Source organism: Carica papaya, chromosome 6, assembly GCF_054855325.1.
Source record: "Carica papaya isolate Zhongbai chromosome 6, ASM5485532v1, whole genome shotgun sequence".
Lineage (NCBI taxonomy): Eukaryota > Viridiplantae > Streptophyta > Magnoliopsida > Brassicales > Caricaceae > Carica > Carica papaya.
Window position 1 is genome coordinate 12,117,887 of NC_142314.1, and position 12,115 is coordinate 12,130,001.

Here is a 12,115-nt window from a genome sequence, read left to right on the forward strand (position 1 = left end):
AGAAGACTATAAGAGTAGTTAAAGAAATTTTTTGAGGCTTATAGGTTGATAAGAAGAATATTAAGTATCTTTGGGAATTATAAAGTATAATAGCATTGAATTTGTATTGGATAATGATCTTCTTGCAACTACAAACTCATCAGTAATGAGTTTTACTTCTTTAAAATAGTAAGAATAATATTTTTTTTAAACTCTTAAAAAGTAATATATATTTATAATTAGCACTTGATAAAAACTTATCCAAAAGCCTTATGGAGAGCATCCCACACTTAAAATGATGTATTAAGACCAAATACATATGGAAAAACATCTTCAATTAAAAAGGAAATGAGTAATTCAAGGAGCATTTAATATTTTTTAAGCTAGGTTATAAAAGTGAGACTGAGAATTTATTAGAAAAAATTTCTAGGTTTAAATAAACATTTGATGAAAAGAAATGATGTTACATTTAAATTTTTTTATAAATTTTAAGGACAAATTATGTTTTTCACATAAGATAATTTATGTTTAATTACCGTATAAGTATTGTGAGAAAAAGTGATAGGAGTTGAAAATTATGGAACGACAATTAAATTTGGAAAGAAAGAATAGGAAGACACAGATTAAGCTAGTCATGACTTTGATGCCCTAATAAAATCTAGATTGAGAAAAGGAAGTTGAGAAAAATTTCTGATTTTATGTTATGTATTATTTGCAAAGAGTAGATAAGTACTTATACACACGTAAGGCAGTCAAAGATAAATACATTTTATACTACAAATCTATCACAAGACACAAATTCCCTTTCTAAAGTTCCAACTTGAGCAGTCAAAAGATTGTTTTCCAGATTTGGTGGAAATCAAAGACAGATATTGAGGATGTTTTTATCAGCTATTGCCCATAGCCAAAATGCACAGTTAAACACGTTTTCAAATTTTTTAGCCTTACCAGGAGTTTTATCAATAATTGATATTCCCTCCTCCAATTATTTTTATTGACTAGCATCTATACATCACGAGTTAAAAACATAAACTAATTATTCTAGAAAAAAAATTCATGTAATTGAACATATGTAACTGCATCTGCCAACTTTCAAGTTGATAACTGGCTTAAGCTGAAAACTCTTTCAAAAGATTTCAAGTCAAGATTTTATCAAATCCAACCAGAACTATTCTTGGACAAGCTCAGATTTATTCAAATCTTAATCATGCATCTCCTTATTTTAGTTCCATCCCATTCTCTTCCCCACATCTTAATCTCCATTTGCAGGAATTAAAAGTTAACGAGAGAAGCAGATAAAATTCCAAAAAGGGAAAATAAACAAAAAAAAAAAAAAAAGGAGAATAGAATTCCATGAACTTTTGTGCTAAAGTCTGGCCTTTGGACTTTCTGATTCCTTGGAAAAGTAGGGAGGCTGGACTCTGTATTCTTGAGTTGGTCCACCCTCTTTCTTGACTTCCTCCTCCTTAAATGCATTAGGATTGCTTTTAATACAGTTCTGCAAAGCCACGAACTGATAGACACAATCGGAGCCCTACAAGAAAAAATCAAAAGTCCAAACATCTGTCCCATTTCTTTTTTCTTTTGAAGATTCAAATATGCATAATTGAAAAATTTATGTGGTATTTTATGATGATTCTAGAATAACTTGTTAATATTTTATAATACTTTAATAACAGTACTTTAAAAAACTTCAAAATCATAGTAAATTATAAAATTCTATATTTTCTATTTAGTTTGTTAATTGATAACAAGTATTTTTTTTAAAATAAAAAGTATAAGATATGTATCAACAAAGCACTAAAAAAGAGAGTATGGCACGTGTACGACTTTACAATATAGTTAAAGTTTTAATGACATTGTTAAAATTCTAATCATTAATAATATCATAACCTAACATACTAATCCCAAAATAATGAAACCACATCTCTTAATTTATACAAGTTTAAAGTTGACTACTCGAATTCTAATTTATTCCTAAAACTAAAAAAAGATTAAGCTGATTACGGAATGTTGGTTGGTTCCTAAAGGTTGGAACTAAAGTAACAAAGGGCTAAATATATATTTAGTCCCTATACTATTAATTTTTGTTCAATTTAGTATCTACTTCAATTTTATATTAGTTTAGTTTATGTAATTTTAAAAAATATTAAATTTAATATCTTTCTATTTATAGCATTTTAACATGTTAACAATTATATTATGTATCACTGTAGTTAACACGTGACACAAATTTAATACTTGTTTTTTCTGTCAGCTGCCATATGTCGTTTGACATGGCTGCTGATGATCGCCAGCGGTTCAGTTCTTAAAGAAGTATAGTTCCTAAAGAAAATCAAATAACATAAAATATATTTAAATCTTTAGCCTTCAGTATATTAAGTAACCCACTGAAAAATTGGAAGTAGAAACAAGAACATTACAGTAAAAAGAATATACAAGAAAATCAAATAATTTTATCGAGCCATGCAACAGTAAGATGTTTCTAGCCGAGAGACTAGGATAGAAAGAGTGTGTCTAAAAATTTAGATGTCAGGGTTAGGGATTTTGTAGTTTAGTCTTTACAGCTTATTAATAAACAAAAACTAAAATACAGATTTTTAGCAGAAGTTCAAAAATTTTTTGGGTTAAAAAAAGTAAAATGGTATACCGGCCAATAAGACCAGTTTTGAGTGTAGTAACTAATTTCACCAGTTTTAATTGGTACTTGTCATGTACAATATATATATACATACAACAATAACACAACACGTATCGGCTACTATTAATAGGTATGATACAGTATGATCTCTTTTTCCTCAAAACTCAAACTAATGCACAATTCATCAATAAATCAACTGGAACGAATAATAATAACATTAAAATATTAAGTCTAAAGCAATTGGTTAAACCTAACAGAAATATTTGTTTTGTAATATATTATGTAAATAATTAACAAGTATAATATATTGTTTATAATCATGTAAAGATTGTATGTATATACCAATTTATTTAAATGAATATATGAGATAATATAAACAAGCCACCCACCGGGGTTGCCGCCCATCGGAGTTAGCTCCCGTGGATGAAAGTAGGTTCACCCAACCTAATTTTGGAAAAAGTATAATACAAATATTTTTAATAAATGCATATTTGACTTCTACAGTTGATGATAAGTGAAATAAATAATATTATATATATATAAATAATTTTTATACTTTTCTTTGTTCTTAATGTTAATAAAGAGTACATATATTCAATATTGACTAGTTATCAAAATTTTAGATTACTTTTTGTAGTATACTTGTTTTTCTATGCATTTTCTTAATTTGATTGTATTACTTGATTATTTAATAACAATATTAATTAAGAGTTCTATGTTTGTGACAATTATAGATAATATAATCATAAGCAAGACTATATCATCCATAATACATTATGGTTTAATGATTAAAACTTCTATATTATAATTTTTTAACAAAAATATTTTAGTTATTTTTGATATAACAATCATATAATTCGGTGACATTTATTTAATAAATAAGTGCCATTATTTTTAATAACATAATAGAACAATTATACAATCAATTATATTTTTAAAAGATAAAAAACATTAATCACTGATATAAACCATAAAAAAGGAGACTTAGTTGCTAGATATTGTACTTTAAAAAATAAATTACTATCTATGAATATAATATTTTAAGAATTTATAATATATATATATAACTTACATAGAAGAAAAAAATATAAATAAAGACTTCTTTCTTAAATGATTTTTTCTTGTGCTCTTTTATTTTTTACAGTGTTCATTCATAGTTGTTACACCACTTTTTTTCAAGAAAAACACACTTAGATTTAATGCTGATAGTTTTTGTACTGAAAAGCTATATCTACTTCTCCTTATATGTTTATTTTGTATCATTTAATTCTTTTATTAAATAAATACATATATATATTTGTAATTATGATGGAATGCAACTTATCATTATCTTTTATAGATATTTTTTTTTATATACAGAAATTAAGAAATTAAGGAAAAATATTATTAATAAAAATAAATATATTAAATATTTAAGATATAACTAATTAAATAATGTCATTTATCATTATTAAAATTCATTTTTAATAATTATTTTCAAATAATTAATAAAATTATATTACATTAATTGTGAAGAGATACAACTCTTTTAAAGAATAAAAAAGTTGTTTTATATTTTTATAATATTTGTAATTTTTATAGCATGCCATAGTTTTGTTTCTAGGCATCTTTTCTGTGGAAAGATAGACATCGCCTCCAATCTTTGGAGAAGGAAAACTACAAATAGTCCTAGCTTCTCCTTTCAAATATCTGGTACTAAAGGGATAAGAGATGATATATCTTTCTCCTTTTATCACCCTCCATATCTTACCAAACCATTTGAACAGTTAAACAGTTGTGTTAGTTTTGTTAGCTTAATTAGTTTTAGTTCGTAATTAGTTTCTAACTAATTGAGACTCATTTGTAATTAGTTGTAATTTAGTTTTTCCCTCTCTATATAAGTACCCCTTCTCATTTATGGAAAAGTACCTCATTTTTCATTTTCTCTCATTTCCAATTACTCATTCTCTCTGTGTTTCTTCTCAAATACTCTTCTTCCCGTCTCTCTGCACTCTCTCTATTATTTCTCGCTTTCACTTGTATACATCTTCAAATCATGGACAAAATCTGATACTACCCGCTAAAATGTTGTCTATAACTATGATTTAAGAGTAGAAAATTAAATGGTCCGGAACAAAAAGATGGCTAAGTAAGAAATGGTCCAAAACACAGTTAATAAGTACCTGTTCCTCAGCAGTACTTTTGAGAAAGCAGAGAAATGCCGATGAAAACTGAGAACCACACGGCCCATTTCGCAGGTCTGCTATGCAAGGGCATTCAAGCGCTTTCTTAGCCATGTCTTCAAGAGACTGACAAATTTGTTGGTCAATCTTTAGCAACTATCAGAGGGGAGAAAGAAAAGAAGAAGCAAGTTACTTAATTTAAATGCAGGCTAACCTTATTCTCATCACGGTCATATGCTGCAGTTTCTGTAAAAGGAAGATTAGGAGAATATCAAAAATTTATGAAAACGTTTCAGAAGAGACACTGCCTTTTCCAAATCAAAACACTACAGGACTTCCATTAGTTAGATTATATTAGCATAATTCAGTATAGCAGTACTCATGCAAAATAGGAAGAACCTAAACCTAAAGGAGTAACATACAAGAAATACTTGGCGTAATATATTAAGAAATACCTGTCTTATTACGAGATTTTGTGTATTTGGCTCAATTAAGATATCTTAAAGGCTAGGAATCATTTCAAAAATTATTTAGTTTCTTTTGAACTTTAGCAGCTTAGTTTCCATACTACTGTAGTAGTTTCTTTCCTAGGCGAGTCTCTTACAAAAAATGCCAATTTGGTGGGATGTTTTACTTTCTAGTGTCTATATAGAAGGAACCCCCAGCATAGTTTCATGTAGGCAGTGCATGCTGAATAATTTATTATTCAATGAAGTTGAGAATTTTGAGTTGATTGTGGAAAATGATATCTCAGACTATGTTCTTAACCAAAGCAACAATGTAAAAGTTGATTGTTACCAAAATAGGGATAGACAACTGAGTATCTAATAAATATGCTAGAAACATGAAAAGCAGGAGCTGAAATTCTAGGGACAGCTCTGTCTTCAGCATGACATTGAATAGGCTAAAGGTAAACATTCATGATTATGAACCACGCCCAAAAATGTTAACCTTCTGCTGCCACCACATACATATACATACACCATTTTTATTTTTATTTTTTAAAAAATTAAGAAAATTGTTCTCAATTGAATGGCCTAAAACCAATATTTTTTTTAAGTTGTGAATCGGTTGCAACAAAGCCTAAAATTTAAGAGGTCTCACCTCCATCATACTGTTGTTAGGTTCACAGACTGAAATAAACTGAAAACTCCATAAACAATAACAGCTAAAAGCTTCCCTTGTGTCAATCCACCTAACATAGTGCAGAATGATAACTGGATGCTAATCTGGACATTCCTTTACATTTATCCAACATAAAAAATAATTCTCCTCATTGCTCTACCTTACTGGAACTACTTCATCTTTGTTTTTCTCTTTGTTACTCATGTTTGTGTTCCTATAGGAGGATATCTTACCTTCCCTTCTTGATGTAAGACAAATAAGGTTGATTTGTCCAATTAGAGACTCAGGAATGAAAAATTAGATATCGTATCTAAGGTTTATTAGAGATCACATTTAAGAAGTCTTAAGCATCATACTTAAAGTTTGATTGCATCACACAATAAAAAAAAATGAGAAACTTTCAAAATATTATTATATAACTTGAATGATCAATAAATGAAATTACAAATCTATTTACAATAATAGACTCCTAGATGATATAGTAGTTTTATATTTAAAAGAATTATAATCTCTAATTTATTTAGTATAACCCTCGTCCACAAGTTTTAAAGTGGCAAATGATGTAAAACCTTGACCTTTGAGCTTGCCTACGAAAACTTAGCTACCTTTGTGTTTGGTTTTTCTTGCAAATACCTAAAATAGTAGAAATACAAAATTGTTTAGGAGTGTTAAGTCTTTGTGGGAGGATGAAATTAATATGTTGACCAATTAGTACGCCAAATCCTTTGTTGCGTAGAAATTTTGTGGAGTTGATTCGTAGGCAAAGATATTGAGCAATAGGAATACTTAATGGTTCTTTTTGCCCATCCATAGAGTTGACAGTTGGAGAAAACAATAGGAAGACATCGTGAATCTTTTTATTCTTCCACTTCGGAGTCTAAGGATATGCACCTTAACAAAAGAGAGGTACTTGTTCACTAGGAGCTAACTCATCATCCTTATAGGATAAATAACTACCATCTCTTTCTTGCACCTCTTCCTTTTCTTTTAGTCCAACATGCAAGTTATTCTTGATTGGACATTCATAACTCATGTGCCCACTTTGTCTGTACCTAAAGCACACAACTTCCTTACCTTTAAGGGTTTTGAGATTTTATGTTGATCCACTCTTCAGTTGACATTTTGATTCAATTGTATTTTTCGGAATGGATTCCATAATGTCTCTTGGGATTGGGCATTTCAAATATTCTTCTATATCAAGGCTTGCTTGGTAAGTTTGTGCTATAATTACAAAATATTGTCGAATTAACTCTCTTTCAACATCAACTCTTAGTACTACCTTGAATCTAGATGTTATTTGACTATTATCTTCAACTAGTTGTTCTAAATCTTTTATTCTTCAAATTTGTGTGTGCACTCAATTACTGACATGTTGTCTTGGAATAAAATGTAAACTTGATTATGAAGTTTGTCAAAATAGTTGGAAGGTAGGTGCTTTTCATGAAAAACAGTTTCATCTCATCCCATGTTTCGAGTCTCTTTCTTGTTATACTTTTATCAATAGTGTACCACCATATTTTTGCAAGTCCAACCAACTTTATCAAGGCAAATTGAACTCTTTGTGCATCTGATATACCATACCAGTTGAAGTACTCTTCCATTGAACTAAGCCAATCAAGGAAGATATCAAGGTCTCTTCTTCCATCAAAATCAGAAGCTTTAACCTTTACCCTCTTGTCATTACTTCTGCATTATCTTTAATATGTCTTCTATTGGCAGCTTGTTCAACTTGTACATTTTGGATAGGGGGACATATTGATACGGTGCATAAGTGCCTCCATTCTTCTAAGATTGTTTCGACACTATGTTGCATTAATCCAATCTAGTATTAGTGCATGCCTCATGAATCTCAAATTTAACATTTAATTCAGCGTTGGTCACCATTGTCGAAGCTTAATTTCTCGTTGAACCGGGAACTCATATGAAAGAGGCCAAAACAGAACAGATTGCACAAGGTCTACTCATGGCTAGCCACGTGTGGGCTTCACACGTCAACTTCCGGTCATCGGATGGCATTGATCTTTGGTTAGTGGTCTTAAATGGAAGTGGCAGTTGCAGATCGGAAGTCGGTGTGAGACAGAGTTGCTTAGAAATACAGGATCGAGAGAGGCAAAGGTGGGAGGACTAGCACTAGCGAGTGGCACTTTGTCTGGTGGAATCTGAGATAGAGCTTCATGGGTCCGCCAATAGAGACCTTTTGAAGTTGGTGATAGAGGCGGTGCTCTAATACCAAATTGATGTAGGACAAATAGGAAATAGGGTTGATTTGTCCAATTAGGGATTTAGGGAGAAAAAAGAAAAACCTAGACATTACACCTAGAGCTTTTGTGAATTTTTCCTCTTTGTGAATTTTTTTTCCAGATAAATTGGGACTCTTTGAGTGTAAGATTTTGGGAATCTGGGTATTGGGTTTTTTTAGCTCTACACCAAATTAATGTAGGACAAATAAGGTTAATTTGTCCAATTAGGAATTTGGGGATAAAAAAACCTAGATATCACACCTAGGATTTTTTTACACATCACACCTAAAAAGTGTTAAGCATCACATTTAAGAATTTGATTGCATCACATGACCAGAAAAGTGATAAACTCTCAAAAACTTGTTTAATAACTTGAATAACCAATAAGTGAAATTAAAAAAACTATTTATAATAATCTCTAAATAATTTTCCTAACTAGAACTAAATTAAAACATAGGAAACTAGTAGAATTAGGAGAAATAATACTAGTAAGAATAAGAAACTAATACTAATAATATTAAGAATACTAATAAGAATAGAAATAGTAAATTACTAAAACTATAATAATATTAGACTCATAAATAGTATAGTAATTTTAAATTAAAAGAATCATAACTTCTAACCTATTTCCACATAAACCATTTTACATCACTTCTTTACCTTCTTTTTTTCAAGAAAGCTGCTTTTCTTACCAAAAAATAAGGGACTCTCATCTCTTTTAAGCTCACATGGTGCTGTGAATTCTACAATCTGTAATTCCTTCCAGATTGCAATTCAACACCACTTAATTTGATGTCTTAAAAAAGTGAATTAAGAGAAAAAGAAAAGACAGATCAAAGCTGCACCAACTGCACTATGGGACCATCATTTAAATCTAGTAACATGGCAAATCTGTTCTCTAAATGCAAAGAACGAAGTCATATATGCATATATATATATATTCTCTTAAAAAGAATAAAACTGTATTTTTTTTTCTCTTAGACTTCTTTCTTTTGTGATTCTATGCTGACAAGGTGTTAGAAATATAGAATTAGAGATTTCACCAATAAGAATCAAACTGAAAGTCCCTTTAGAGATTCATTATTAGTCACTTTAGAGTTTCATTATGAGTCCTCTGAACATATGTAAACTTGGTAATAGAGATGCACAGTTACTCTAGATGACATGTAACAAATGCTCTTTAAAGAAAAATATGAACAAAGAACACTTTGATTTAAAAATTGAATGAAAACCTCTGCTGTTCTTTCTTTTTACACAATCTACCATAGACTTATAAGCATTAGCAGCAAGGAAAAGAAGCAAAACAGTAATGATCCCTTTAAAGTATAACATTAAGAATATCCTATAATCTAGTTATTTATGTAAAATTCATTATATTAAGAATTATATCAAGAGAAGGATACTTGATCAAAATTGAATCCAACTCTCCATCCCCATTTTCCTTCCTTTTACAAACTCTACCATGTAATGAAGTTGAAAAATAACTGACAATAAAAAAGGGACTTATAAGCACTGGCAACAAAGGAAGAGGATAATAAAACTTTGAAACACACACATACATATACAGATGGACATAAATATCTCTCCTTTGCATATTTCTAGCAAATAAACATGGAAATCACTGAAGTTTTTATTTAATTTTTTTGAAAGGAAAAAGTAATATTCATATACTTGTTCACATAATACCTCAGTCCATGCAAATTAATTGAATATAATATAGAAATGAAGTTTTACTTTTTTCATTTTAATTAATTTCAAAACAATTAATTAATTTGAAGGCGTTTGCTGTACAATACAGTAAAAGACTGAGACACTGGATCCTTAAACAATCAGAAATCTGCCTGGAGTCCACTTCTTCCTGTACAGCTAGTGACAGATAAAGTGTGAATATGACAACTTAAGTAGTCAAAGCAAGACATACTATAGACATATCACTTATTTATGTGAAGATGAAGACATTACTCCATCCTGTTCACTCAACAAAACAGATCTGTACATGGGGTGTGTTATATATCTAGCTCCATATAAAGTTGTACTCCTTAAAAAAAAAAGAAAAAAAGTTTGGAAATAGATTCTATTGAACAACTTCTCAGATTAACAATCTATCATTGACATTAATGTATGATAAACCACACCATCTGACTCCACTGTTAGTGGGAAGATCAAAAGTTATGGCAATTGATGCCACTTCAGAAGGAAACAAGAGTAGGTCCAAAGCAGATATTTATAACCTTATCTAATCCCGGACATGGTTTCAACTCTGGATGAGGATCCAAAATCTTCTCTCTTTTCTTTTCATCTTTACAATTTGCATTATTTTAAACCAGCAATCAAAGTTGAGAATTAATGTTAGTACTGATTTTAGCTAAACAAAAACCACATATCTCTCCACCAAATGCTTTATTCATATTTTTTAAAAAAAGATTTTTTTTCAAGTATTCTACCGTGTCTTTCTCCCACCAAAAAGTACTCCATTTTGTCTATTCTCTTAATGCTTAAAGATAAATTACTCTTCACTTGCCAACCATTTAGGCACAATTTAATCTCTCCGACAAAATTATTGAGAAAAGACTGATGATCATTGAAAATCCAAAAAACAAGCAATCACTAGCCAAATCCTATAATCTAATTGTAATATTCTGATCCAAACAACTAAAGCATTTTATAAAACACAAATAAGCTCATAATTTCTTCTCTCTACCTTTAACGCACACCGCAAGCAACTCAACAGAGACAGATGATGTTGGGTAAATAAGGAGTATCAGTCTTAAACGCTGCAGCAACTATATAAAAAATACATACAGCAATGCATCTATATACACTCATTTGACAATAAAGGAAGGGAGACAAAAAAAAAAAAAACCTGCAGAAAGCGAGTTCATAGGAGCAGAAAAACTTCGATAATCTTGTCGGTCAACTGGAGGAGAAGGTACTGAGGAGGAATGCCAGGATTTAGATTGGTCAGCAGCATCCACGACTGACGGTTTCTTGCTCTCCACTTGACCCATGATCTCCTTATCTTGCGTCCTAATTCTCCTTGATTGAGCAAACAATGATTGGAGGAGGAGTAGGAAGACGACGCTGGACTACGCCTCAATCAAGGTCTGCGCTGAAGTCTAAATACAGCTCTCAGACTCGATCTTCCCCTAAATTTTGACAGGAGGTCATTTTATTATTGCTGCCGATGGATAAATTATTGTTTTTGCCCATTAATTTTGAAAATTATAGCTTAAACGTTGACGCGAGGCGGATCCGCGTCTGGGTCTTTAAAAAACAAAAAAGCAAAATATAATTTATTTTTCATATTATCTTTCTGGACTTGTAGTTGGCAATTTTTAAAACTAATTATTTTCTGCTTTTCGTATTAATCTTCTGCCTAAACATTTTCTACATCTGGAATGATTTTTTTATTTAGGACTTTGTTTTTCTGTTTGAATCTAACCATAACATTCGATTTAATATATGTTGACCTGAATATCATTTTATTTTGAATTTGAAAATTTGAGAAACAATATGTGAAAGGAAATTTTAAATATAAAATATGATATTGGAAATATGTGGGGAGAAAGTAAGGAATTTGTGGAATGGCAAAATCTGAAAAAGAAAAGTTGTTAGGTTGTTTTTTCAGCTTAACACTTTTCTTTATTAAAATTTACATATAGTTTATTAAATTTGTGTAATTGGCTGTTGTATATCTTTGTTTTGGGTATTATCCATTTCTTGTTGAGATAGTGAAATTCTCACTCTAAATTTCTACAAATATTTCATATTATAACAAATTCAGAGCATGTTCAAAATAGTATAAAAGACTCTAAAGAATTTTTATATCTTTTTGAAAAATCTGAATTTATAAAATAGAGCTAAATTTATGAGAAAAAATATAATTAAAATTTTATTAAATCTCGTGTATTATAACTTTGTATAAATGATGAATCGGAAAGAAAATTTGGATTCTACGAGTATTTTTG

The 12,115-nt window shown here is 29.9% G+C and overlaps 1 protein-coding gene across 2 annotated transcripts; it reads right to left on the bottom strand.

The window, feature by feature from the left end:
* Nucleotides 1-1,103: 1,103 nt before the first annotated feature.
* MIA40 (Cox19-like CHCH family protein) lies at nucleotides 1,104-11,417 on the bottom strand. Of its 2 annotated transcripts, XM_088222588.1 has the most exons (5): nucleotides 11,011-11,417; nucleotides 4,997-5,028; nucleotides 4,783-4,908; nucleotides 3,010-3,064; nucleotides 1,374-1,513 (listed from the first exon to the last, which is right to left on the bottom strand). In XM_088222588.1, the coding sequence occupies exons 1-4, from the start codon at nucleotides 11,153-11,155 to the stop codon at nucleotides 3,056-3,058; spliced, it is 312 nt and encodes a 103-aa protein (XP_088078714.1). In that variant the 5' UTR covers nucleotides 11,156-11,417; the 3' UTR covers nucleotides 1,374-1,513; nucleotides 3,010-3,055. The 2 variants fall into 2 exon arrangements, with proteins under 2 accessions (XP_021886941.1, XP_088078714.1); XM_022031249.2 differs by lacking the exon at nucleotides 3,010-3,064 and having other exon boundaries at nucleotides 1,104-1,513; nucleotides 11,011-11,409.
* Nucleotides 11,418-12,115: the final 698 nt, after the last annotated feature.

Excerpts from the sequence above, each read along its gene's own strand:
- MIA40 (XM_022031249.2), bottom strand. The coding sequence starts at position 11,155 with ATGGGTCAAGTGGAGAGCAAGAAACCGTCAGTCGTGGATGCTGCTGAC. Across the intron at positions 5,029-11,010 it reads TATGAACTCGCTTTCTGCAG|AAACTGCAGCATATGACCGT; the intron begins GTTTTTTTTTTT and ends TTCCTTTTACAG. Across the intron at positions 1,514-4,782 it reads AAAGTACTGCTGAGGAACAG|GGCTCCGATTGTGTCTATCA; the intron begins GTACTTATTAAC and ends TTTTTCTTGTAG.